This window comes from Procambarus clarkii, chromosome 15, assembly GCF_040958095.1.
Source record: "Procambarus clarkii isolate CNS0578487 chromosome 15, FALCON_Pclarkii_2.0, whole genome shotgun sequence".
In the NCBI taxonomy this organism is placed as follows: Eukaryota; Metazoa; Arthropoda; class Malacostraca; order Decapoda; family Cambaridae; genus Procambarus; species Procambarus clarkii.
Genome location: NC_091164.1, coordinates 35,296,442 through 35,324,400, shown reverse-complemented (window position 1 = coordinate 35,324,400; position 27,959 = coordinate 35,296,442). Strand labels below are relative to the sequence as shown.

At 39.7% G+C, this 27,959-nt stretch overlaps 1 protein-coding gene and 1 long non-coding RNA gene across 2 annotated transcripts in view; both read left to right on the top strand.

Annotated features, from left to right (window-relative positions):
• The first annotated feature begins 12 nt into the window (after positions 1 to 12).
• On the top strand, positions 13 to 1,311 carry LOC123753035 (putative inhibitor of apoptosis). Its single transcript, XM_045735040.2, has 3 exons — positions 13 to 166; positions 512 to 676; positions 788 to 1,311. Exons 1-3 carry the CDS (start codon positions 13 to 15, stop codon positions 1,309 to 1,311), a joined length of 843 nt encoding a protein of 280 aa, XP_045590996.2.
• A 25,672-nt stretch (positions 1,312 to 26,983) lies between these two features.
• Positions 26,984 to 27,959, top strand: part of LOC138365122 (uncharacterized) — a 4,978-nt gene continuing 4,002 nt past the window's right edge. Inside the window, exons 1-2 of the long non-coding RNA XR_011228667.1 lie at positions 26,984 to 27,137; positions 27,833 to 27,939. This is a non-coding gene — a long non-coding RNA (uncharacterized lncRNA). The remainder of the gene's footprint in view (positions 27,138 to 27,832; positions 27,940 to 27,959) is intronic.

The window sequence follows — 27,959 nt, the reverse complement described above, 5'->3', positions numbered from 1 at the left end:
TGCCCTCACACGATGGATCCTTTGTGTGCCAGGAAGTTTTACAGTATAGAAAGCCTTAAATGTGCAGGAGTTAGACTACAAACATTTGTGGATTGGCCTGTTAAGTGGCTAAACCCTATTGACTTAGTTGAAGATGGGTTCTATTACCTCCGCAATAGTGATTACTGTTTGTGTGCATTTTGTTATTGTATAGTAGGTGCATGGATTGTTGGTGATACCCCCAGAAGACGTCATAAGATGATTAATCAAGACTGTGCCTTTATTAGAGGCAAGAGGAGTGACAATGTTTCTTTAGAGGTGTCTGAGATAGCTTTCAAATACGGACTGGAATTTGTTTCCCACAAAATAGAACTGGGAAATAAGAAAATAAGTGATAGTAGTAAGTATATATTCTTATGATGTATTATTATGCCAGTCTTATATACTCTGTACAAAACTTGATTGCTTAAATAGATAGATACTTCTTATTCTTCTAAAGAATAATTTACATAACTACGTTATATTTTTTTAGGTGGTGCTCCTCCCAAGGAAGATCTGGGATTGATAAAATTTAGGAAATCGCTGAATCCAGGATTGGTAACTTATAAACGTCGCCTAGAGACATTTGATATGACATGGCCTGGAAGTGTTAAGCAAACTTCTCATGAGCTGGCAGAAGCTGGGTTTTTTTACTGTGGTATGAAGTGTTTTAACTATTTTAAACTTATTAGAGTTATAAGTAAAGGAATAATGAATATTAGTTAAAAGATAGTAACGAGATGATGCTGGATTGTTTTATGGTTTTCAGGTATAAGTGACCACGTCTGCTGCTATCACTGCGCCTGTGGAATACGAAATTGGAGACCAGAAGATGATCCTTGGACGTTACATGCGAGATGTAGTCCAGAATGTGCTTACATTATTCTTGCAAGGGGCAAGGAATTTGTTAAGAATGCTAGATTGACAATACCATTACCTATAAAACCTATAGACAATGATTTAATTAATATCCTAATGGAGGATATGGATAAGTTCAAACATCTGATTAGTCCAAAATTAATACCTGTTGAGAGTATAAGATATGCTTTAAGTGAGTGCCTTAAGGAATCCAGAGATTTATTACCTTTTATTATACAAAGTAGATGTCTAGAAATAGTGTTGAGGTATATGCAAGAGGGTACAGATATTTATTTACGGGTACGGGACTTAATTTATGAAGCAGTTGATGATAAAGAGGAACAAGAAGTTACGCCTGAAGATCTGGGATTGAAAACTTTACCGGAGACTTGTAATAGCACTGTTGAAAACAAGGACTGTACAGAACAATCTTGAACACTTATGATTTCTTGAATAATTGCATAACTACTATGAATAACTGTATATGATTTTCTTGAACACTTGTATAACTACTAAGAATAACTGTATGCGTTAAATGTTGAAATAAACTCAATGTCTCTTCTAAATAAGATTTCTCTATCCTTAATAGAATAATTTGCTTATTACATTGGAGGACTGAAACAAGTACTTAATTATGCAACCGAATAATGACATGATGTAGTAAGTTTAACGGAAATATTGAATACAATGACTTGAAAAGTTTTCCTTTGACTAATGAAGGTGTATGTTTAATAAAACTGAGTTACGAAAACAATGCCTTAAGATGCTACTGTAAGTAATGACTTAGTGCACAGGCAAGTATCTTTAATTGTACGAAGATGTCTTAGAATGATTTATATTGACCTTATTTTTAAAAAATGGATAACTACTAATGCTCTGTAGTAACTCACTGTGAATTAGTAATGTTACTGTTGTTGTTGTTGTTAATAACGATGATCTACTTACTTACTAAAATGACAGAAACAACTAGTTTTGCGAATTAGTACAGAGATGAATAGAGAATATGTAGTGGACTGTAATGAACGGGTAAGAACATGTAGCGGAGGGATGGAGGAAAATTGTAGGAAAGGGTTGAAAGTTGGGTGGGGGAACATGTTGGGATGTGTAAAGGATTGAGAGATTGTAAGGGATGGTATCAAGATGTGCGGAAAACATGCTACAACATGTAAAGTAGAAATAGCGTAGTGAGTTGGGCGGTGAACACGCTAGGACTTGTAATGGATGGAAGGAGTTGGGTATATTTACATATGACTCATGTTTAAATAAGATAGGGGACACAGTAATAGTTGTTTAAGTCTTGTATAAAATGGAAAGAACTAGAGAATATGTAAGACTAAGTACAGATCTGATCTGAACTTACAGAGAATATGCTATAAACGGGGAAAGAATGCAAATTAACAGCTACATTTAAATTTATGAGACTTGGATGAGACGGAGGAATGTGAGAGGGGATGAAAGATAATTACACAGGTTGGGGTTATCCGAGTACTCACATAAGAGTTAGGCTGGAGACGGACTTGATTAAATATATTTATGTCTGATGATCTAAGGCTGAGGAAATGGAGCTTGGCTAATGTCCAGATTAATTTTACTACGTTAGAAATAAGGTGATCTTAAATCTCAGGGTGATTTAGTTGGAAAAATAAAGAACTTGTACAAAATGAACTAAGCTGGGGGGGGGGACAAGAGTTGAAACTTGATAACTGAACTGTTTTTATTTACTATGTCTGAAAATGTAGTTGGGTGTTTAAATCTCTGGGGAATTTGGACTGATAGTAATGAATTTACAGGAGTGAACTTGGACGGAGGACAAGAGCTAGAGTTTTATAATTGTTTACATCATATTTACTATGTCTGAAATACAGAGGGTAAAAATTTCAGGGAAATTGATGGGTTATTTACAAAGATACGAGAGAGAACTAAGATGGGGACGAGAGCTGGAGCTCGTTAACTGTTTTGATCTTATTTACGGTGTCTGAAATACAGAGGGTAAAAATTTCAGGGAAATTGATGGGTTATTTACAAAGATACGAAAGAGAACTAAGGTGGGGACGAGAGCTAGAGTTTTATAATTTTTACATCATATTTACTATGTCTGAAATACAGAGGGTAAAAATTTCAGGGGAATTGATGGGTTATTTACAAATATACGAGAGAGAACTAAGTTGGGGGACGAGAGCTGGAGCTCAGTAACTGACTTGATCTTATTTACTAACTTTGAAGTATGTCTGCTTTAAATTTCGGGGAAAATTGGTCTGTTACTAACGATCTTGTACAAATGAACTAAGCTGGGGACAAGAGCTAGAGTTTGATAATTGTTTGGATTTACTAAACTACGTCTGAAATACAGAGGGTAGAAATTTCAGGGAATTTGATTAGATATTAACGAAGATGTGCGAGGGAACTAAGGTGGAGGACAAGAGCTGGAGCTCGGTAACTAAATTACTGTATTGAACTACGTTTGAAATATAATTATTTTTTAATTTTAGAGGGATTGGACTGTTAGTAATCATTATACGACAGGGGACTAAGGCGGGGATAGGAGCTGGAGCTCGATACCAAATTATTGTATTTTAATACGTTTGAAATAGCTGTGTTTTAAATCTCGAAGAAAATGATTGGATACTAAAGAAGATGTATTAGTAAAACTAGTCCCTGACTTTGTTTATATATGTAAAACTGAATAGTTTAATGAAAAGAACTATGAATGAACAATATGAAGGAGAGAGAGAGAGAGAGGGACGGTCCAGATATTATGGAGAAGATAAGATAAGATTAGATAAGAGGTGACCTGCACGAGGCGTCTGGCTGACCGGCGTAAGGTAAATACAGCTGACGCGAGAGATTGTGAGGTAAGGGGGGAGGGAGGGGGGGTGAGGTACGAGCGGGAGATGATGGGGGACAGCTGTGAAATGATTCAGATATACTAGTTTCTAAGTAAGAATCCCATGACAACTCTTAACAAAACTCGTATGACATTATTTCATGATAAGAACTTTTAACAAACTTCTAAAGTCTCGGAAATTATTTTTATCATAAGAACTTTAACAAACTTCTAAGTCTCGGAAATTATTTTCATCATAAGAACTTTTAACAAAATTCTATAATCTCAGAAATTACTCACTCATAAGAATTCCTTACTTCTAAAATCTGTGACTAGCCAAATTCACCTGAAAACCCCGAAGCGCTACACACGAATTTGAATTTCTCCCATAAGAACTTTAACAAACTCGTATGACATTATTTTCGTCATATGAACTCTTAACAAACTTCTATAATCTCAGAAATTACTCACTCATAAGAAATCCTTAATCCCAAATCTGTACCTCTCCAAATTCACCAAGAAACCCTAAAGCGCTACACACGAATTTCCAAATTCACCTGAAACCCCCGAAGCGCTACACACGAATTTCCAGAAAAAAACAAAAATTCGTCTGTGGCGCTTACCCTGGAAACACAAACCGAAACTGTCTCTATTTTTCCGCTTGTTACAACTTGTAATAAAGTTGTTACATCTTGGCTTAACGTGTTTATGACGTATTAGAACGTTGTTACAACTTGCTATATTGGTTGTTATAACTGGTTAGGAGGTGTTAAAACTTGTTCGAACGTTGTACCAACGTCGTAGTTTCGGTGTGTGTTTGGCGGGTACCCCCTACTACTCCTGTGGGTGGTAGTGGACCCATTACCGACCTTGTGGGCGGCAGTGGACCCCCTACCGACCCTGTGGGCGGTAGTGGACCCCTTATCGACCCTGTGGGCGGTAGTGGACCCCCTACCGACCCTGTGGGCGATAGTGGACCCCCTACCGACCCTCTGGGCGGTAGTGGACCCCCTACCGACCCTGTGGGCGGCAGTGGACCCCCTACCGACCCTGTGGGCGGTAGTGGACCCCTTATCGACCCTGTGGGCGGTAGTGGACCCCCTACCGACCCTGTGGGCGATAGTGGACCCCCTACCGACCCTCTGGGCGGTAGTGGACCACCCTACCGACCCTGTGGGCGGTAGTGGACCCCCTACCGACCCTGTGGGCGGTAGTGGACTCCCTACCGACCCTCTGGGCGGTAGTGGAACCCCTACCGACCCTGTGGGCGGTAGTGGACCCCCTACCGACCCTCTGGGCGGTAGTGGACCCCCTACCGACCCTCTGGGCGGTAGTGGACCCCTACCGACCCTGTGGGCGGCAGTGGACCCCCTACCGACCCTGTGGGCGGCAGTGGACCCCCTACCGACCCTGTGGGCGGTAGTGGACCCCCTACCGACCCTGTGGGCGATAGTGGACCCCCTACCGACCCTCTGGGCGGTAGTGGACCCCCTACCGACCCTGTGGGCGGCAGTGGACCCCCTACCGACCCTGTGGGCGGTAGTGGACCCCTTATCAACCCTGTGGGCGGTAGTGTACCACCCTACCGACCCTGTGGGCGGTAGTGGACCCCCTACCGACCCTGTGGGCGGTAGTGGACCCCCTACCGACCCTGTGGGCGGTAGTGGACCCCCTACCGACCCTGTGGGCGGTAGTGGACCCCCTACCGACCCTCTGGGCGGTAGTGGACCCCCTACCGACCCTGTGGGCGGTAGTGGACCCCCTACCGACCCTGTGGGCGGCAGTGGACCCCCTACCAACCCTGTGGGCGGTAGTGGACCCCCTACCGACCCTGTGGGCGGCAGTGGACCCCCTACCGACCCTCTGGGCGGTAGTGGACCCACTACCGACCCTCTGGGCGGTAGTGGACCCCCTACCGACCCTGTGGGTGGTAGTGGACCCCATACTGAACTTGTGGGCGGTAGTGGACCCCCTACCGACCTTGTGGGCGGAAGTGGACTCCCTACCGACCGTGTGGGCGGCAGTGGACCCTATATACTAATTTTGTGGGCAATACAGGACCATATACTCATCCTATGGGGGGCAATGGAAGCCATACACATCCAGTGGGCCTTATTGGACCCCATACCCATCCTATGGGTGGTATTGGACCCCATACCCATCCTGTGGGAGGTAGTGGACCCCATAACCATCCTGTGGGTGGTATTGAACCCCATATTGAACCTTACCATTGACAAAACGTTCTATATTCTGTTTGACAATAAATCCTCTAATCAAATAAATCTCAAAATAAACAATACCCAAATTTGTAAAAAATTGGATGGCAAATTCCTTGGCGTTCTCATCGACCACAAGCTGAATTTCCAGGGACACATTCTAAATATATCTAAAAAGTTTCAAAAACTGTTGGCATTCTTTCTAAGATCAGATATTATTAAGATTAAGAATAAGATTAAGATTAAGATGTTTAAGATTAAGATGTTTAAGATTAAGATGTTTATTCAGGTAAGGTATATACATACAAGTGATGTTACATTAATGGATTGATATATAGATAGAGCTAGTACATACAATGCCTAAAGCCACTATTACGCAATGCGTTTCGGGCAAGAAAAACATTAATATCTAGAACTTAATACTAATTGAGCATAAAGAATAAAAAGTGTTGAGAACAAATACAAATAAAGATAAAAAAAGGGGGAACATGACTGAAAAAGAAGCACAAATACAATAGGTTGACAAACAGTGTTGATTAAAAAAAAAGAAAATAACAGACATGGGTTGGCAATAGAGGAGTGAGGTAGATTACAGGGAATTTATTAGGTAGTGTTTAGTTTTTATCTTAAACTGGTTGAGAGAGGTACAGTCTTTAACATGGTTGGGAAGGTCATTCCACATTCTGGGCCCCTTGATTTGCAGAGCATTTCTAGTTTGATTAAGACGTACTCTAGGAATATCAAAACTGTATTTATTTCTGGTGTGGTGCTCATGGGTTCTGTTACAACCTTCAATGAAGCTTTTAAGATCAGGATTGGCATTATAGTTTAGCGTTTTATATATGTATAATACACATGAGAGAATGTGCAGTGACTTAATGTCTAACATATTCAGAGATTTGAGTAGGGGTACCGAGTGATGTCTGGGGCCAGAGTTGGATATTGTTCTAATAGCAGCTTTGTGTTGGGTAATTAGAGGACGTAAGTGATTTTGGGTAGTAGAACCCCAAGCATAAATACCATAGTTGAGATAAGGATAGATAAGGGAGTAATAGAGAGTCACCAGGGCAGGGCGTGGTACATAATATCTGATCTTAGAAAGAATGCCCACAGTTTTTGAAACTTTTTTTGATATATTTAGAATGTGTCCCTGGAAATTTAGCTTGTGGTCAATGAGAATGCCAAGGAATTTGCCATCTAATTTGTTACAAATTTGGGTATTGTTTATTTTGAGATTTATATGACTAGAGGATTTATTGCCAAACAGAATATAGAAAGTTTTGTCAATGTTAAGGGTGAGTTTGTTGGCAGTTAGCCAAAGATGGACTTTATTTAGCTCAGTATTTACTGTGGCATTTAGAGCAAGAGGGTCAGGACTGGAGTAAATGAAGGTTGTGTCGTCAGCAAATAGAATTGGTTTGAGGTGTTGGGAGGCATTTGGAAGGTCATTAATGTAGATGAGAAAGAGGAGAGGGCCAAGTATGCTGCCCTGAGGAACACCAATGTTGATGGGTAGGGTGGGAGAAATTGTATTATTCACAGAAACATATTGGAGCCTGTCAGTAAGGTAGGACTCGAGGTATAGTAGGGAGTGTCCTCTGACTCCATAATGATGTAATTTAAGAAGAAGGTTATGGTGGTTGACAGTATCAAAAGCTTTAGGCAGGTCCACAAATAACCCAACAGGGAACTCCTTTTTATCAAGAGCTGTATGAATCGAGTTAAGCATACTAATAAGTGCATCGTTAGTGCTTTTTTGGGTCTGAAGCCATATTGGCAAGGGCTAAGTATATTGAGTTTGGCTAGATATGAGTAAAGCTGCTTATATATAAGTTTTTCAAAAATTTTTGACAAGTTTGGCAGGATTGATATAGGTCTGTAGTTGTTAACATCTGTGGGGTCACCACATTTGTGGACAGGCGTTACTCTCGCTTTTTTTAGAATATCTGGAAAGGTTTGGAGTTCAAGTGACTTGTTGAAGAGCAAAGCAATAGCAGGGGCTAAAGATCTGGAGGCTTTTTTGTAAATTAAAGTTGGTATCTCCTCAAGGGCACCAGACTTGGTTTTAAGGGAAAGGATTATCTCATTGACGTCAGTGGAGTTAATAGGCTTTAGGTACAGAGACTGTGGATAGTCCTTAATGTCAGTACTGGAAGATGGCATATCATTTGCAAGGGATGAACCAATGGAAGAGAAGAACCTATTGAACTCAATAGCAGAATCAGAGGCTGAAAGCTGACCATCGTTATTAGACAGGAGAGTCGGTTTGTTATTTAAAGATTTCTTTGATCCCAATATTTGTGAAATTGTGCTCCAAGTTTGTTTAATGTTGCTCTTTATTTGAGTACCCCGCCCTGCCCTGCTGACTCTCTATTACTCCCTCATCTATCCATATCTCAACTATGGTATTTGTGCTTGGGGTTCTACTACCCAAAATCATTTACGTCCTCTAATTACTCAACACAAAGCTGCTATTAGGACAATATCCAACTCTAGCCCCAGACATCACTCGGTACAGGCCGATAACGCTAACATCGCACATCATAAAAATTTTTGAGAGAGTGCTAAGAAGTAAAATCACAAAATACATGGAATCACAGCAACTCCATAACCTCGGACAACATGGTTTCAGAACAGGGCGCTCTTGCCTGTCGCAGTTGCTGGACCACTATGATATGGCATTAGATGCAATGGAAGACAAACATAACACGGATGTAATTTACACAGATTTCGCAAAAGCTTTTGATAAATGTGACCATGGTGTTATTGCACATAAAATGCGTTCAAAAGGAATTACCGGAAAAATAGGCAGATGGATCTACAATTTCCTGACCAACAGAACCCAATGTGTAATAGTCAACAAAATAAAATCCAGCCCATCAACCGTGAAGAGCTCAGTCCCCCAGGGTACTGTGCTTGCTCCAGTACTTTTTCTCATCCTCATTTCGGACATAGACAAGAACACAACCTATAGCACTGTATCATCCTTTGCAGATGACACTAGGATCTTCATGAGAGTAGGCAACATAGAGGACACGGCGAACCTCCAGTCAGATGTAGATCAGGTCTTTCTATGGGCTACAGAAAATAATATGGTGTTTAACGAAGAAAAGTTCCAGCTCATGCGCTATGGAAAAAATGAAAATATAAAAACGGAAACCACGTACAAAACTCAGGCAAATCATAACATAGAACGAAAAGGCAATGTAAAGGATCTGGGTGTACTCATGTCGGAAGACCTTACCTTTAAAGAACACAATAAAGTAGCCGTCACAACTGCAAAAAATGACAGGTTGGATAACAAGAACTTTTCACACTAGAGATGCTATACCGATGATGATACTTTTCAAAACGCTTGTGCTCTCTAGAGTGGAGTACTGCTGCACAATGACAGCACCTTTCAAAGCTGGAGAAATTACTGACCTGGAGAGCGTGCAGAGATCCTTTACTGCTAGAATCCACTCAGTAAAACATCTAAACTATTGGGACCGACTAAAGAGCCTAAAACTGTACTCCCTTGAGCACAGGCGGGAGAGGTACATAATAATTTACACGTGGAAAATATTAGAGGGGCTGGTCCCAAACCTGCACACAGAAATAACATCACATGAGACCAGAAGACATGGCAGGATGTGCAGAATACCCCTGTTGAAAAACAGAGGTGCAACTGGTAATCTGAGAGAGAACTCTATCAACATCAGAGGCCCGAGACTGTTCAACACGCTTCCACTACACATAAGGGGCATAACTGGCCGACCCCTCACAGTGTTCAAGAGAGAACTGGATAAGCACCTCCAAAGGATACCTGATCAACCAGGCTGTGACTCGTACGTCAGGCTGCGAGCAGCCGCGTCCAACAGCCTGGTTGATCAGTCCGGCAACCAGGAGGCCTGGTCGACGACCGGGCCGCGGGGACGCTAAGCCCCGGAAGCACCTCAAGGTAAGGTACCCCCTCCTCAAATCTCTGAATATGTTAGATATTAAGTCACTGCACATTCTCTCATGTGTATTATACATTTATAAAACGCTGAACTGTAATGCCAATCCTGACCTCAAAAGATTCATTGAAGGTTGTAACAGAACCCATGAGAACCACACCAGAAATAAATACAGTTTTGATATTCCTAGAGTACGACTTAATCAAACTAGAAATGCTCTTCAAATCAAGGGACCCAGAATGTGGAATGACCTTCCCAACCATGTTAAAGACTGTACCTCTCTCAACCAGTTTAAGAGAAAAACGAAGCACTACCTAATAAATTCCCTGTAACCTATCTTACCCCTCTGTTGTCAACCCATGTCTGTTTTTTTTTCAAAACAACGCTGTTTGAATGTAATTGTCTGTAATAATTTGTAATTGTATTTGTGCTGCTTTTTCAGCCATGTTCCCCCCTCTTTTACCTCTATTTTTATTTGTTCTCAACACATTTTATTCTTTATATCCATTAGTATTAAGCTTTAGTCATTAATGTTTTTCCTGCCCGAAACGCTTTGCGTAATAGTGGCTTTAGGCATTGTATGTACTAGCTCTATCTATTAATCCAACAAACTTTATAAAATCTCTTGTATGTATGTACCTTACCTAAATAAACATTTATTTATTTATTTATTTATTATATTTATTTATTATATCCATCCTGTGGGTGGTATTGGACCCCATACCCATCCTGTGGGTGGTAGTGAACCTCATACCCATCCTGTGGGTGGTATTGGACCCTATACACATGCTGTGGGTTGTATTGGACCCCATACCCATCCTGTGGGTGGTATTGGACCCCATACCCATCCAGTGGTTGGTATTGGACCCCATACCCATCCTGTGGGTGATATTGTACCCCATACCCATCCTGTGAGTGGTATTGGACCCCATACCCATCCTGTGGGTGGTATTGTACCCCATACCCATCCTGTGAGTGGTATTGGACCCCATACCCATCCTGTGGGTGGTATTGGACCCCATACCCATCCTGTGGGTGGTGGTGGACCCCATACCCATCCTGTGGGGTGGGTGGTGGTGGACCCCATACCCATCCTGTGGGGTGGGTGTGGGCACCATACCCATCCTGTGGGTGGTGATGCACCCCATACCCATCCTGTGGATGATAGTGGTCACCATACCATCCTTTGGGCAGTTGTGGGCCAAAACCCATCCTGCAAGTGGTATGAACCCCTCTCCCACCTAATAAGTGGTAGTGGACCCTATACCCATTCTACAGTGATAGTAGACACCATTCTATCCTGTTTGCAGTAGTTTACCCCATAGACATGCCACTGTAACATAGTTTTCTGTGCACGTTCCTACAATACGTTCTTTATACATTTTTAAAGCAGAAACTAGTGTACTCATCTAATTGTGCTTGCAGGGGTTGAGCTGTGGCTCCTTGGTCCCGCCTCTCAACTATCAATGATCTAACTATCACTGCCTAATGCATTCCACAGTGTTTACAAGACGGTCGACGGGTGAGGATGTCGTTCCGTTGCTCTCGTCTCGCCTGCACCCTTTGTCAAGGTAACACCTCTGCAACATATCGCATCCTACACATCTCCCCCCCCCCCCCATGCTGGGCACTGAGATGGAGAATCGGTCAACAGGAGAACTGGCTACTCCCCACGGCAATATTCACACGGACACAGACTCAGAAAGCAGTCAGCCAGTTGAGTAATTTTCAAGAAGTTCTAACCAGGGGACAGAAGAAACGGAGAAGACAGGATGTGGGGCGTAGTGTTGACAGTGTACCTAACGGAAACGACAAGAGAATGAGGAACGACTCTGAGACTGATTAAACCAGGGTCGACGAACGGACAGAACGATGTCAGGAAGGTAAGGGTCAGCAGAGGTGGAGGCTTCTCTTCCTTGCCTCATGCACACTGGCCTACCACCACAAGCTGCTGTGGACAGTCAAACTTGGAAGAGAGCACCGCAAGTTCGAGCCTCTGCTGAAGGAAGGTGTGAACAGACCTTACTTAACGGTAGGTTCTATGGAGGCAGTTGTGTTTCTTACCCAGCAAGGATATGAAAGAATTGTTATGCAAATACCGGAGGAGAACGAGAAGCTGACGAAGGTAATTATCTACAAATACCCTCAGATTCTAGACCCCGAATTCATCCTCGACGACCAACGATTTGTGTGGGCCAAGCGTCACCTTATTAAATGTGAAGCTATTAATCAGGTGGTGGCTCTAGTGAGAGGTGAAGTTCCCTAGAGAATGTTCATCACCGGGGCTGGCTACAGGCATGTAGCAAAGTATGTGGAAGAGCCCATAATATGCCTGAAATGCTGCAGATGGGGGCATAAATCCTGGTGCTGTCAACATTATCCACGATGTCGTTTCTGCGGAAAGTCTCACCTCTCTAATGTGTGTAGAAACAGACTTATTCTGGGTGAGAAAATAGTTCCCAGATGCTGCAACTGTGAAGGTGTTCACAATGCCAGCTCGGCAGAGTGTAGCAAGAGGCCGAGTATGGATGTTCCCCGGCCGGTGAATGTTACAGAGCAAGCATGTTATATATATATATATATGTTATATATATATATATATTATATATATATATATATATATATATATATATATATATATATATATATATATATATATATATATATATATATATATATATATATATATATATATATATATATATATATATATATAATGTTATATATTTATATATAATGTTATATATATATATATATATATATATATATATATATATATATTTATATATATATATATATATATATATATATATATATATATATATATTTATATATATATATATATATATATATATTTATATATATATATATATATATATATATATATATATATATATATATATATATATATATATATATATATATATATATATATATATATATATATGCCAGTTGCTGTAAGGCTTCTGTGCTGGCTAGAGTTCGAATCTCCTGGTGGGAAAGTGTTCTATGGTTGTATAATTTCTCTTGCGTGTTTAGGCAAGTTGTGCATTAAGCATAGACACAGAGTTCTCCCATATTAACAGGAATTTGATGAAAGAACGTGAGTAGTCCCTCACTATGCTCTTGTTGCCCTTGGGAGGTGGTGATCTTTGGAGGTGAAATACTCCGAAATTACCATCTCTTTTTAAGGGTCTGAGCTGTGGTGCAGTGGGTTAAAGGCGTACCAGTTATGCCAGTTGCTGTAAGGCTTCTGTGCTGGCTAGGGTTCGAATCTCCTGGTGGGAAAGTGTTCTAAGGTTGTATAATCTCTCTTGCGTGTAAAATATATATATATATATATATATATATATATATATATATATATATATATATATATATATATATATATATACATATATATATATATATATATATATATATATATATATATATATATATATATATATATATATATATATATATATATATATATATATATATATACTGTATTTGGAAAACTGCGAGCTTAGTAAAGTATTAATATCGCAGAATAGCACTAATATTGTCAATATTGGGTGTGACTTCCCTCATAACTGCACCAAGTTGTATTACACAGCATTACAAGCCTTAGGCTTCGATAAAGACAATATATTATCTTATGACACATATGTGAATGGTGGAACCATACTGGCCTTTAATTTACAACCTGAGGATATCGATGACACCATCCCGATTGAAAAAAGTGGTAATCTGAGGATCGCTTTGGAATTTAAAATACTAATATGAATTGTTTGGAAATAAATGAGGCTATCAGAAGTAATTTAGGTGATAGGGTAGACTATCTAGGATGTTTCCTAGCTGATGATGTACGGAAAATATGATAAAAATACATAAAAAAAAAGACCTGTGGTGTTCATAATGAACACTCTGGAGTCTGGTTCTCGTAATAAAATGGGCCATTGGATAACATTCTATGTAAATAAGGATGAAGGTAGAAGCGAGATAGTTATACTAGACAGCTATACCAGTCCTGCAATAGGATCTTATTCAAGATATTTCGAAGAGTTTATGTCTTACTTCCAAGACTATACCCTATATATTATGAAGAAAAGGATTCAATCCTTGAATAGTTACTTCTGTGGGAATTACGCCGTTTATTTTGCATATCATTTTTGCAGACTAGGCTTAGAGGCCGCCCTGCTTCACTTTGATGAAGCGTTTAAATATGGTCATTTTCGCAAGAATGATGAAAAAGTGCTGAAATTCAATTACGCTCAGATGAAAATGCCTGTGTGTAAGCAAACATTCTGCTTAAACGGTAGTGATGCTGAGTGTGAAACGCTGTGTGACGAAGTTGGCTAGGATGATAGTGCGGTGAGTAATACTTTATGTTAGGATTGAATGATGAACATAATAATGTCTGTATTTATGTTTACAACATTGACAACAACAACAAAACTTATAACCTTTTCCCCTTTCTACAGATTGACTGATTGACTAGCGTGTCGGGAAGGTTCGTTGGAGTGGATGAATGACTCCCAATCGGTCTGTCTACTACCTAAACCATTTCTACAGATTGACTGATTGACTAACGTGTCGGGAAGGTTCGTTGGAGTGGATGAATGACTCCCAATCGGTCTGTCTACTACCTAAACCCTTTCTACAGATTGACTGGTTGACTAGCGTGGTGGGAAGGTTCGATGGACTGAATGAAAGCCTTTCTACATCTGTCTGCTAGCTAAACCACCAAGAAGAAGTCTTATTATTATTATTATCATTGTAAATCGCTTAAGTGTTTAATAAAGAAATAAATTTATATATAATGTGTTTACTTTTCCCTCGTTTATTGCTCTCACCATGTTGATCACGTTACGATATAGCTTACACATATTAAAAGGGTTTGCACAGAACAATGGTTGATGGTATGGGAGCGGTGGGGGGTTGAGGGGTGGGAGTGATTGACGGTTGGCAGGTGCGGGTCTGTCTGTCGGCAGGAGTATGTACCTCGCTCCTCCTTAACGAATCCACAGTGTATGGGGAAGCGTTACGGGACGAACATCTCCACTCTGAAGACAACGAAAACCCTTTAAGACAAATGGCCCCACTTCTGCAGGAGGGTGCTCTCTCGCTCTCTTACCCCTCGACACTTACGACTTCCTGTAGGGGGAAGCTAATGAACGTCCAGGCGTTCCTCTCAGGTATGGGGTCCTCCTCTCCCTCCCCCCTCCCCCTCCCCAAACAACATATCCAATATGTCGGATCCCCTCTATTTACCTTACTATCGTCGTCACACACACACACATACATATTCATTTACTCCTTCCTCTTATCCTTCTATTTTCTTACGACTTCCCAGAAATTCCCTTTGTGACTAGAGCGACGCGGTACACCTGCTCACCCGCCACTCAAGACCGCGTCCGACACGCGCCAAACTTCCGGAAAATTCCCCTCCCAAACCCTCTGCGACTACGACGACGCGCTGCGACTACGACGACGCGCACCACCTGGCATCCAACAACATGATCTCCCCTCGTTCCTGACCACATACCATAACACAGGACGCTCACACGCGTCCAAAACGCGCCAAACTTCCAGGAAAATCCCCTCCAAAACCCTCTGCGACTACGACGACGCGCGACACCTGCTCAGCTGGCACTCAAGAGTGCCACCTGGGTAGGTGGTCCGCGTCGCCGTAGGCGTACTTTACACTACTCCTATTTACTGCTAGGTGAACAGGGGCATCAGGGTGAAAGAAACGCTTCCCCATTTCTTTCCGCCTCCACCGGGGATCAAACCCAGAACCTTGGGACTACGAATCCCGAGTGCTGTCAGCCGTCAGGCTCCCTAGGATAAGCTTTTTCATTAAGAATACACTCATCTGCACAGAGCTGCTAAACGTTGCAAATATTATGGTGTAAGGGCCGATAATAAAAATAGATATTCTAAATGTGGTGATTGTCCTGGTATATAAATCACCAGATGCAAATTCTCAGCAGTTTATAGAGCAACTAACTAAAATACAACACTGCTTAGTAAGCTACACAAACTCTGCCCCAAACATCACCGTACTTGACGACTTCAACTTAGGCACCTCAATGGAAAGATGTGGCAAACACAGCTAAACCAGAGAGAGTTCCAGGAAGTTGACTTGGTCAACAGTCACACACAAATGACCTCTTGCAGATGTGTGACATTTTCCTTAAATCAGCAAATATTAGAACCAACTAGGAAAGAAAGCACCTGGGAGACGGTGGCTGAGTGGACAGAGAGCGGGGCTCATAATCCTGTGGTCCCGGGTTTGATCCCGCGCCGCCGAGAAACAATTGGCAGAGTTTCTTTCACTCTGATACCCCTGTTACCTAGCAGTAAATAGGTACCTGGGAGTTAGTCAGCTGTCACGGGCTGCTTCCTAGGGGTGGAGGCCCTGTGAAATACAGTACACTGTATTTCACTCATTTGTTTGCAGCTACAGTACGCTTCTGTTTTCAGTGAACCCCTGAACTCATTGAAGATCTATGATCCAAACGAATTCTTCACGAATGTGACACCACCATACGTTGGGGGTTACCTTGCGATGATTTCTGGGCTCAACGTCCCTGCGGCCCGATCCCCGACCAGGCCTTCTGGTTGCTGGATTGGTCAATCAAGCCATTGGATCCGGCTGCTCGCAGCCTGACCATTGAACTATACAGTATATCAGATGTCAACCTAACCTCACTTGACCTTGAAGCAGCCATGAACAGCATGCCCATGCACTCTGCCCCAGGTCCAGACTCCTGGATTTCTCTATTCATGAAGAATTGCAAAAAACCACTATCATCCCAGCAAACACAGAACGTTTGTGGACGTTTTTAAATGGTTCCACAAAGGTAATACTGTAACTTTTGACATAAATATGTATATCTGATGTTCTTAAAACCAAAGGATATAACTAAAAACATTTATTCTTGAGACACAGTTTTTTAAGATTTATGTAAAAATTTAAAAATAATAGTAAATGCTATGGAATTATAATGTTTTCATGCTTTATATTTAAGAATAAATAATTTTCAGTCAACATTTAGTTTTTTTTGTTTACTTTCTGTAAAGCTATCCAGTTTACGTTCTTATAACTTAAATATAACATTTATATGACGTCAGTATAACGTTATTTACACGACATCATTACGTTATTATGATGTTATATTAACGTATAATTCCTGTGTGAAAACCAGAATATATATTGAACTTTATGTTTTAAACCTTGTAAAGTTATCATAAAACTTGGAATAAGACGGTAAGCATGCTTTACTTATGAAAATATACAAACAAATCAACAAAAACATTTTAACATAAAAAACATGAACATAACATAAATTAACAGCATGCATGGGAGTTAATTGGAACTCTGTAATATTTCATACATGAACCTTAAGGTACAAACCCAGTGTATTTACCCATGCAGTTCTTTCCTAAATCTAAATTTTTCTAATTTTTACACTTTGTTTCGAGTTCTGTCTTGTGTTGCTACTTTTAATACCCCATTAATGCCCCCTTTGTTATGTCCATTCATCCCATTGTGCACCTCTACCATATGTCACTCCTAATTCTTTGCTTTTCTAGAGAATGTAATATAAGCTTTGACAATCTTTCTTCATATGACAGGTTAACAGGTAGAACAAAGATTACCATTTATATATGGATAACTATTATAAGTCGGTTTGAATGAGTGAATTGCTGCTTGAAGATAGGTATATACACGTGTGGTACTATCAGATTGCATCGTGGTGAGCCTAAAACCCTTCAGATCCAAGCAAAGCGTAAAATGCCAGCAGATACAATTGTGAACACATTGATACCAAAATGAAAGACATATGACGAGAATTGAGGTAACCAAAGTGAAAAGAGTGTTGACATTACATTGCACTTGAGTGCTCCTGGGTTACTTTCTCTCACTTTCTCTGTTTTGTGCGGATGGTCCGCCGTGCTTTCATCACGTCAGCGGGTGGAGCACGCTGCTGTTTTTGACATTTCATGCATATATTCCGGTTGGAAATTCTATTGCAAACACATTGATACCAAAATGAAAGACCTAGGATGACAATTGAGGTGACCAGAATGAAAAGAGTGTATACATTTTATCGCTCTTGTGCGCTCCCTGGTAACACGCTCTCGCTTTCTCTGTTTGTTGCGGATGGTAAGCCGGGCTTTTGGAGTTTATATGCCTTTAGTCCTGTAGAGAATTCTATTGCGAACACATTGATGCTAAATTGAAAAACCTAGGATGAGAATTGAGGTAACAAAGTTGAAAAGGGTATACACTTTTCAGTATTATCACGCTCTCTAATGTAATGAGAGTTGCATGAGGGTGGCTCAGCTTTCTTTTTCTGGTACCCTTGGCCTACATTCGTCTTGTCGGCGTGTGGAGCGCGCTGCTGTCTTTGACATTATATGCACATAGTTCTGTTGGGAATTCTATTGCGAACGCATTGATACCAAAATGAAAGACATAGGACGAGAATTAAGGTGACAAAGTTGAAAAGAGTATACACTTTTCAGTATTTCCGCACACTACCAGGGAATGTCCAAAAAAAAAATGGAGAGAGTGGAGGGGTAATTTGCCCTAAACGCGAAAGTGTTTGGGGAGATTAACTTTCGTTCAATACTATTATGCAAGAGGAGCGACACATCTATGGTTCATCCAATAAAATCAGCAGACTTCTAGATGTTACTACTGCTCGGCTTAGACTCGGTTACAAGTATTTCTGGGAATTCTCATTATCTGCCGATGTAGACCTGACCAAATGTTAACTGTCAACAAAATTATTCGCACACCCTCCGTCACTATGTGATAGTGAATTCAGAGACAATTCTATAACCAGTGTGCCAACGATGTGTCAATATTTCATTCAAAATGATCTGGTATAAGAAATTTTAGCCAAATATCCCCAGTTTGCTAACTGTAAGTAGTAACAAAGCGATTGTAACATATCCACCGCTGCCCACTGGATGGGGGGCGGTGTGCAGGACAAACATATCAATTGTGACACTAGCTCTCCACATATGTCAGTTGCTTAATTTAGAAACTGTACTTGTGATCGATCTCGAACCCATTGTTGATGTGACGACTTATACTGAATTTTGTAACTAGCTCATCAAGATTGTAACAAACTTGCTTAGCTAAATGAATTGTGGGGTTCAGTCCCTGAGCCCATTATGTGCCTCTGTAACCCTTTCCACTACCGCCCACAAGATGGGTATGGGGTGCATAATAAATGAACTAAACTAACTTTAAGGCATCCTGAAAGAAAGCTTGGAGGGCTTGAAAAATTGCAGAACGAAGCCGTGAGGATAATCCTTGGGTGCCCTCGTACCACAAAGATACTTAATATGAGAAAGGAACTTAATATTCCGAGCGTTGTTTATCGTGTTACTGAAAATAACTGTCAAATTGGTATAAAAATGCTTAGGCTAGCTCATCCTAACCCTTGCACAGAAGCCCTCCAGAATTTCTTTATTGAATGTTGAAAACAACCCTCAAGTTGACTATTTCCGTAACAGCATGCACTCCTGTATGCTAATCCCCACAATCACCAAGCCCACCCGAGTCACTCAAACATCTGCCACTACCCTGGATCACCTTTGGACTAATATAACAGCTCCCCTTACATCTGGGGTAATTTATGACAGAACAACTGACCACTATCCTACCTTCCTCATAGCAAACATTGACACATCACCACCAGAAACCAAAAAACTTTCATTCAGGCTACATAGTGAATCAGCTTTAGGCAATCTCCCTAATGCACTCCACAATATTAACTGGGAATCTGAATTTAATAATTCACAGGATATAAACTCATCAACTAACCTCTTTCTCTCCAAAACTCTAAGCCTCTACAACACTCACTGTCCCCTCCTTACCAAACAAGTAACTGATAAAAGAAAAAATAACCCGTGGCTCACAAGTGGCATAATTAAATTAATCAACAAAAAACATGAATACGAAAAGAAATTTAGGAGTGGCCTAGTTTCAATGGAAGTAATTAAAAGGTACTCATCAGTGCTTACCAGTATCATAAGAAAAGCAAAACTTTCATACTATGAGACTAGATTCAAAGAAGCAAAAGGCAACATGAAAAGCACATGGAATACCATCTCTAACATCCTGGGAACTAAACAACACTCCCACAACCAGATAACACTCTCTAAGGATGGCCTTACACTGTCATCTGACTTAGAAATGGCGAATGAATTTAATAGCTTCTTTTCATCGATTGGTGCTAACCTTGCAATAAAATCCCACAGACTCAGACACATATCAACACATATCTCTCAGGCAGCTATCCAAACTCTCTTCTCCTCTCACCAGTCAGCCCGACAGATGTTGTGTCCATCATACACTCACTAAAAACCAAAGCTGGGAACATCAGTGAAATCCCATCCATTGTATACAAGAGCGCCTCCCATGCCCTTGCACCACCTATAGCTCTGCTGTTCAACAAATCCCTTGAGTGTCATACCTTCCCTGATATCCTTAAAAACGCAAGAGTAACGCCAGTTCATAAAGGAGGTAATCCGTCAGACATAAACAACTACAGACCAATATCGAACCTACCCATACTATCAAAAATATTTGAAAAAATTATCTACAAACAGCTCTACTCCTATCTCGTAAAATTCGACATTCTTAGCCCCTGTCAGTTTGGCTTTCGCTCTCAAAAGAGTACCAACGATGCAATTATTAGTCTCCTTGATATAATTTACTCTGCCCTTGACAAAAATGAGTTTCCAATTGGACTCTTCATTGACCTGAGAAAGGCCTTTGATACTGTTAATCACGATTACCTCTTGCTACTTGTTATGCTAACATGCAGAACACTCTTAACTCTGTATTAGTCTTATATGTCAGGACTTAGGTTTAGTCATATCTCAGCAGAGGAAACAAAGATACTAAACGGGTGTCCACCCAGGCAGGGAGGAGCTGTTCGCAAGATGCAACTGTATGATGGCTCCCAGCTTGACTATGTTAACAGATTCAAATACCTTGGTCTTGTATTGTCCTGTTGTATTCAGACTCTGTCGTCAGTATAATGAGAGGCTCCATAAGCCCTCTTGGAGATGTTGCAGGTTATCACTCAGGCTATGGTGCCAATGTCACAATTGTCAAAATGATGTACCTTGCATACATCAGATCTTTAGTGGATTATGTTGCATCTCTGCTTGCATTGATGACTGAAAGAAAGCTTAAAGGGCTTGAAAACTTGCAGAACGAAGCCTTGAAGATAATCCTTGGATGTCCCTCGTACCACAAAGATACTTAACATGAGGAAGGAACTTAATATTAACTTAATAATAGAATATGAGTGCATATTCTACTGCATTACTATTTGTAATGATCCTCATATTGTGCTTCAGTAATCCAATGTATAACCCTGAGATGTTTTCCTAATTGTACTTAGGATTCCTTGTTCATTATTGTGTATTGTTATTATTGTGTATTGTTCTGATCTGCTTTTGTGTCGAAAATTCTTGCATCGTACCTGTAAACAATTTTTTGACAATTTTACTGTAATTATCCTACTTAAAATCATCTGTACTTGTAAAGTAAAGCTGTAATGTACCTGTTAAACACTTTTTATCAATTTTACATTTAATTATTTCTCTAAAACTTTGTTTAAGAATTTGCTCAAAGATTAGTTTAAGGACTTGTCCGAAACGCTATATGCAAGCTAGTGGTTTTACAAGATTATAATTCTAACTTAAGCTCTATGTTGTCTCTTAACCCCCAATGTACGTTCTTGTATATATATAAATAAATAAATTAAATAAATAACGAGGGATCGAGGCATTAATGCACAGTACGTGCTTCCCTCATCTGTGACGTCACAGCGCCATCTGACGACAGCATAAACACAGGCGGCCATTTTATGTTCCACCAAGATTAAAAAAAAAAAATAATTTTGCCCCGAGGGGCGAGTTTATTGGGCAGCGCCCAATGTGTTCGCAATAGAATGTTCTACAAGAACATGTATAAAATAAGTGACACAGAGATTATTGATGTGTGTATTTGTGTGGGTGATTATAAATATGTATGTGTATGTATATATGTATACGTATATATATATATGTACATGTATGTATGAGAGTGTGTACGTGTATATATAACATTAATAATTTTGTAACTAGCGTCAAAAATTGGTATTTGCTTAGCTAAACAAACTAGAGAGTTCAGTTCCTGAACCCATTATGTGCCTCTGTAATCCTTTACACCACCGCCCACGGGATGGGTATGGGGTGCATAATAAAGAAAGAAATTGAAATAATAAGGGTATGAAATGTATCAACATAAAACATTAATGTTAGTGGCCATCAGGTAAAATCAGGTTATTATTTGTAAAGAATTTAAATGAGTTAAACTAAATACGAACTTAATATGTTTTGCTAACGCAAAAATATATTCCCGAGGTATTGTAATTGCAAATAAATATTTAATACAATTATTTGTATCATTTTTTTTATTTTAGATTTCCGTATTGCTTGATAATATATAATAGCGTTTAGATAATGCTAGCGCTGGACATTCTTTAGGCTCGTTGCATGTTGTGGTAGTCGCCGCCATTTTAAAACCGTGTCGAGAGGGACTGCTGCTGGCTTATCCACAAAATCCTGCTGCATCTTCAATAGTTAAGGTAACTGTTTTCTTTTATTTGCTCTTAGACATGTGTAGTATATATATAAGCTTGTGGTGGTAGGCTGGATGGTGTGTTGATGGCCCTGGAGGCGTGTTGATGGCCCTGGAGGCGTGTTGATGGCCCTGGAGGTGTGTTGGTGGCCCTGGCTGGAGGTGTGTTGATGGTGGTGTTGTGTTGATGGCCCTGGAGGCGTGTTGATGGCCCTGGAGGTGTGTTGGTGGCCCTAGCTGGAGGTGTGTTGACGGCCCTGGAGGCGTGTTGATGGCCCTGGAGGTGTGTTGGTGGCCCTAGCTGGAGGTGTGTTGATGGCCCTGGAGGTGTGTTGGTGGCCCTGGAGGTGTGTTGGTGGCCCTAGCTGGAGGTGTGTTGATGGCCCTGGAGGTGTGTTGGTGGCCCTGGAGGTGTGTTGGTGGCCCTGGAGGTGTGTTGGTGGCCCTAGCTGGAGGTGTGTTGATGGCCCTGGAGGTGTGTTGATGGCCCTGGAGGTGTGTTGGTGGCCCTAGCTGGAGGTGTGTTGATGGCCCTGGAGGTGTGTTGGTGGCCCTGGAGGTGTGTTGGTGGCCCTGGAGGTGTGTTGGTGGCCCTGGAGGTGTGTTGGTGGCCCTAGCTGGAGGTGTGTTGATGGCCCTGGAGATGTGTTGGTGGCCCTGGAGGTGTGTTGGTGGCCCTGGCTGGAGGTGTGTTGATGGTGGTGTTGTGTTGATGGCCCTGGAGGCGTGTTGATGGCCCTGGAGGTGTGTTGGTGGCTCTAGCTGGAGGTGTGTTGATGGCCCTGGAGGTGTGTTGGTGGCCCTGGAGGTGTGTTGGTGGCCCTGGAGGTGTGTTGGTGGCCCTGGAGGTGTGTTGATGGCCCTGGACAATTATTGTGCATGTGTAGTATGTATATTTATGTAGTATATTTGGCATATTTAATGGCATTTAGTTAATGCCACTTAGTGGCATGTCTCTGCACCGTTTCCAGTTTGTTGATATGCTTTCTAAGATATGGGCACCATACAACTGCTGCATACTCCAACTTTGGTCTAACAAAAATTGTGAACAATTTCAAAATTTCTGTTGAAGAAATCCTGTTTCCTAGTTCTGCATCTGTTTTGGTATAACACCTCCTTTTTTACTAGGCCTGCAATTATGAATGCCTTTATAACCAGCTAAGTTGTAGAGTTGGGTATAGTCTTTACTTAGCCAAGTTTCTGTTAAAATGAGGGTCCGTCTAATTACCACAAGCTACCACAAGCTACACAAGCTTCACAAAGCTTCCTGGCAATACGTTAGTAATAAATAAATATAATATGTTAGGTTAGGTTGACCTAACTTAACCTAACCGACGCTTGGATCGTCGACTTGATTTGGCGTCACCAGCTCTTTATTTTCGTCTAATTTCTTTATAAAAAGATACTTTTTCAGATTAAAATTATGTTTTTTCGTGTTGTACATTCAGCACCAACATTATAATGAGTAAATATATCATATTTATTCATTACTAACGTATTGCCAGGAAGCTGAGTGGTTAGGTCTCGATAAATTTCCTGGTATAATATTATTGTTTGCTATTCTCCATCTTAGACTAGGCAAGTTGAAGTCACCTAGGAAGATAATATGAGGTATCGAGTTCTCCATTTTGTTTATCTGTTCTGTGAATTCCTCGGCCGTTGCATCTGGCGGTTTGTATATTAGAATAATCACTAAATTTATTTTCTCTATTTTTAATCCCAATACCTCTACCACCTCATTTGTAATGTTAAGGAGCTCCGAGCATACAAGGTCTTCCATAGTATACAGACCCACTCCTCCATGTGACCTAATTTTCCTATCACAGTTGTGTACTTTTCGAGACTACATTTCAAATATTCCCTAACATACATGGCTTCTCCCCCCTCTTTGTGTAAAATAGTTTAAATCCATTTATGGGACATTCAGCAAATAGTTCTCTATTTTTTACATTCATCAATGTTTCGGTACGTGCAATAGTATGTATTGTTTCATTGCAGATAACACCATTTAAATTTTTTTTGTTTCTTAGACTTACTCGTACTACCAAGTTGCTGTTGGCAATTGGATAATTTTTTTATGAAGTCATTTGTTATTTTTTCCCCTACTTTAGTAATTTATGCTTTTGATCTCAATTAGTTTTATATCCTAGCTTTTTAATTTTTTCCCCTTATATATTGCCATCTTATCTGTCTGCTTTGTCCATTTACTCTCCAGCCCTTCACAAGCCACTGCTGCACCCCCTCCATGCCCATACTTACTGTGCTTATTCTTACAGGACTGCACTGCATTATGTGGTGCTCACTGCCTGGACACCTTGGCAATGTAGAGACAGATATTCTGCAGTACCGTGATATTAGCAGTAGAGTGATAAGCTGACACACGGGAGGTACAATGGAAAGAAGTTGAGTATCAACTCTTGTAATTTATATTGCTTCCAGTGAGTTTTTAGTTTTCTTATAATCACTATGTTATCTATCCTCTACAACCTAGTTATCTGCTTGATACATGCATTATAGGGTTCTGGTAGTTGTTCTACTCACCAAGCCCTTCCAAGGCCAGGCTTGACATGTGAGAGCTTGGTCCAACAGGCTGTTGCTTGGACAGGCCCCTCAGGCCCACATATCCACCACAGCCTTGTTTGTCCAGCACTTCTTGAAGATGTTCAGGTTTTCTCTTGAAGGTGTCGACGGTTGTTCCACCAATACTGTATTTCTTTTATTGCTGAAAACATGTTTTCAGCCATAAAAAAAATAATCCTGAATCCAGAAAAAAATCCCTTTTGTATCATCTGGAAATTTTCAAATATTGCTGATCAAACCTGAGTCTAAATTATTTGTATATATTATGAATTACAGAGGTCCCAGGACAGAGTTTTGAGGAACTCCACTTACATTTTCCCACTCTGATTTAACCCCATTTATACAAACTCATTCTTATCTTTTAGCTAATCATTTATTGTACACACCATACTCAGCCTGTGTAGGGTAGTTTATTGTGCATCCTAGTATTGTGTATGTGTAGTATATATATTTGTGTAGTATATTTGGTATGTTGACCAGACCACACACTAGAAATTGAAGGGACGACGACGTTTCGGTCCGTCCTGGACCATTCTCAAGTCGATTATCACAATCGACTTGAGGATGGTCCAGGACGGACCGAAACGTCGTCGCCCTTCAATTTCTAGTGTGTGGTCTGGTCAACATACTTCAGCCATATCTCCTCTTTTCCTTCTGTCTTCTAGTTTTGGAATATTTAATGCCTCTAATGTCTCCTCATAAATCCTGCCCTTCAGTTTTGGTATGAATGTTTGTGTGCCTTCATCGTATATTTTGCAAAATATGGAATACATCTCATTTACTTTACATTAAGAATATGGTTCGATCAATTAAAAACCCTCTTGTTCAAATAGCAAAGAGACTGAAAGAGATGCAGCATGCTCAATGGATTATATATTAGTGATTATTATTAGGATTATATATTAGTGAATCATATTAGTGATTCAATTATTATGGTCATAAAACAATAAACAAATAGTTTTGCTGTTATTACACTCTATTCACAGGTTATATATAAGTACAGTATCTGCATGTTTTGTTCACCATTACAAACCACTAAGTTGGTTTGATTTTTGTTGAGATTGTTATTTATGATAAGATTCCTTACGTTATCTGAGAATGAAGCTGTGTTGGTATTGGGAAATCTATAGATGGCACTTATAGTCAAGGAGGATTTAAGGGATTTACTGGAGAACTTGGCAAAGGTATATTCACAATAGTCGTCTCTATTACTAATGACACTATTGCAGATGAAGGTATCTTTGTAAGATATTGCTATGCCACCTCCTTTTTTTATTAGGCCTGCAGTTGTGAATGGCTTTATTATCAGCCAAGTTGTAGCATACAACATAGCATATATATGTATATGGCATACATACATATATATATATATATATATATAATATATATATATATATATATATATATATATATATATATATATATATATATATATATATATATATATATATATAATATATATATATATTTTTTTTTTTTTTTTTTTTTTTTTTTTTTTTTTTGAGATATATACAAGAGTTGTTACATTCTTGTACAGCCACTAGTACGCGTAGCGTTTCGGGCAAGTCCTTAATCCTACGGTCCCTGGAATACGATCCCCTGCCGCGAAGAATCGTTTTTTCATCCAAGTACACATTTTACTGTTGCGTTAAACAGAGGCTACAGTTAAGGAATTGCGCCCATTAAATCCTCCCCGGCCAGGATACGAACCCATGACATAGCGCTCGCGGAACGCCAGGCGAGTGTCTTACCACTACACCACGGAGACTGCTATATATATATATATATATATATATATATATATATATATATATATATATATATATATATATATATATATATATATATATATATATATATATATATATATATATATATATATATATATTGCTTTTAGGTGATGCTTTTAACCAGTGTACGTGGGTCTGATTGTGCAACCACGGTTCGAAGAATAATGAAGATATGAACAAACGGCCTGTGGTCACTATACAGTCTGGAAGGGCAAAAGAAGAAATTGGCATTTCTACAAAAACAAGAACTATATAATGTTATTTTAAGTAAGTAACCAAAAATTTAAATAATTTTTTTAAAGTTTAAAATTCACTTAAAAATTTAAATTTTAAGTTAAAAAATTTTAACCAAAAAACTTAATATTTTTCATATTTGGAACCATTCCATAATATTTTCCCAAGCATAAATGATTATATTTCTATCACTTGCTCTTAAGATTGTTTCATTTAATAGAGGTTGGGCATAATTGTTCTCTGCTGCTAATAGAACTGACTGACTTAGCTATAGGAAAATGTAAACTTAATTGGTTTATCCATTACAGTATTTTGCAGTTTATTTCATGATCCTGTGCTTAATACTTGCATAAATAATAGATTACAAAATGCATTTTTATATCATTAGTATTGAATAATAATAATGCAAATAATTGACTTATAAATGATGTACAATTAATTGGTAGGTGATATTATATTATTAATATTTTTTCATTCTTGCAAAGCTTTAACAAAGCCTTAACATGTTAATATAAACTTGATCACCTTCCACTTATTTTCTCATGTGCTACCTACATGTACAAAACCTTATTCCTAAATGCATATTTTGTTCTGAAACTTGTCCTTTATATGTTGTGTATCACCATCTCTGGAGAGTTTTTTCTGATTGATGTATAAATTACTTTTAATTTTACAGAATATTATTGTTATACTGAATTTATTATTATATAAATAACTTAATTTTACAGAATCATCTATCAATGCACATCCACAAGTTGAGGAGGAGGATGTGACCTTCCAGATTTCTGAAGTACTGAAACATGCACCAAACAGGCCTGGTGGATCTAGGTACAAGGTAAAATAATTTAATTTTTT

What these genes read in the sequence shown, in the direction of transcription:
- LOC123753035 (XM_045735040.2), top strand. Translation starts at nt 13, where the DNA reads ATGGATCCTTTGTGTGCCAGGAAGTTTTACAGTATAGAAAGCCTTAAA. An exon ending in CCTCCGCAATAGTGATTACT is followed by an intron (nt 167 to 511) that starts GTTTGTGTGCAT and finishes ATATTTTTTTAG; the next exon opens with GTGGTGCTCCTCCCAAGGAA. An exon ending in AGCTGGGTTTTTTTACTGTG is followed by an intron (nt 677 to 787) that starts GTATGAAGTGTT and finishes TATGGTTTTCAG; the next exon opens with GTATAAGTGACCACGTCTGC.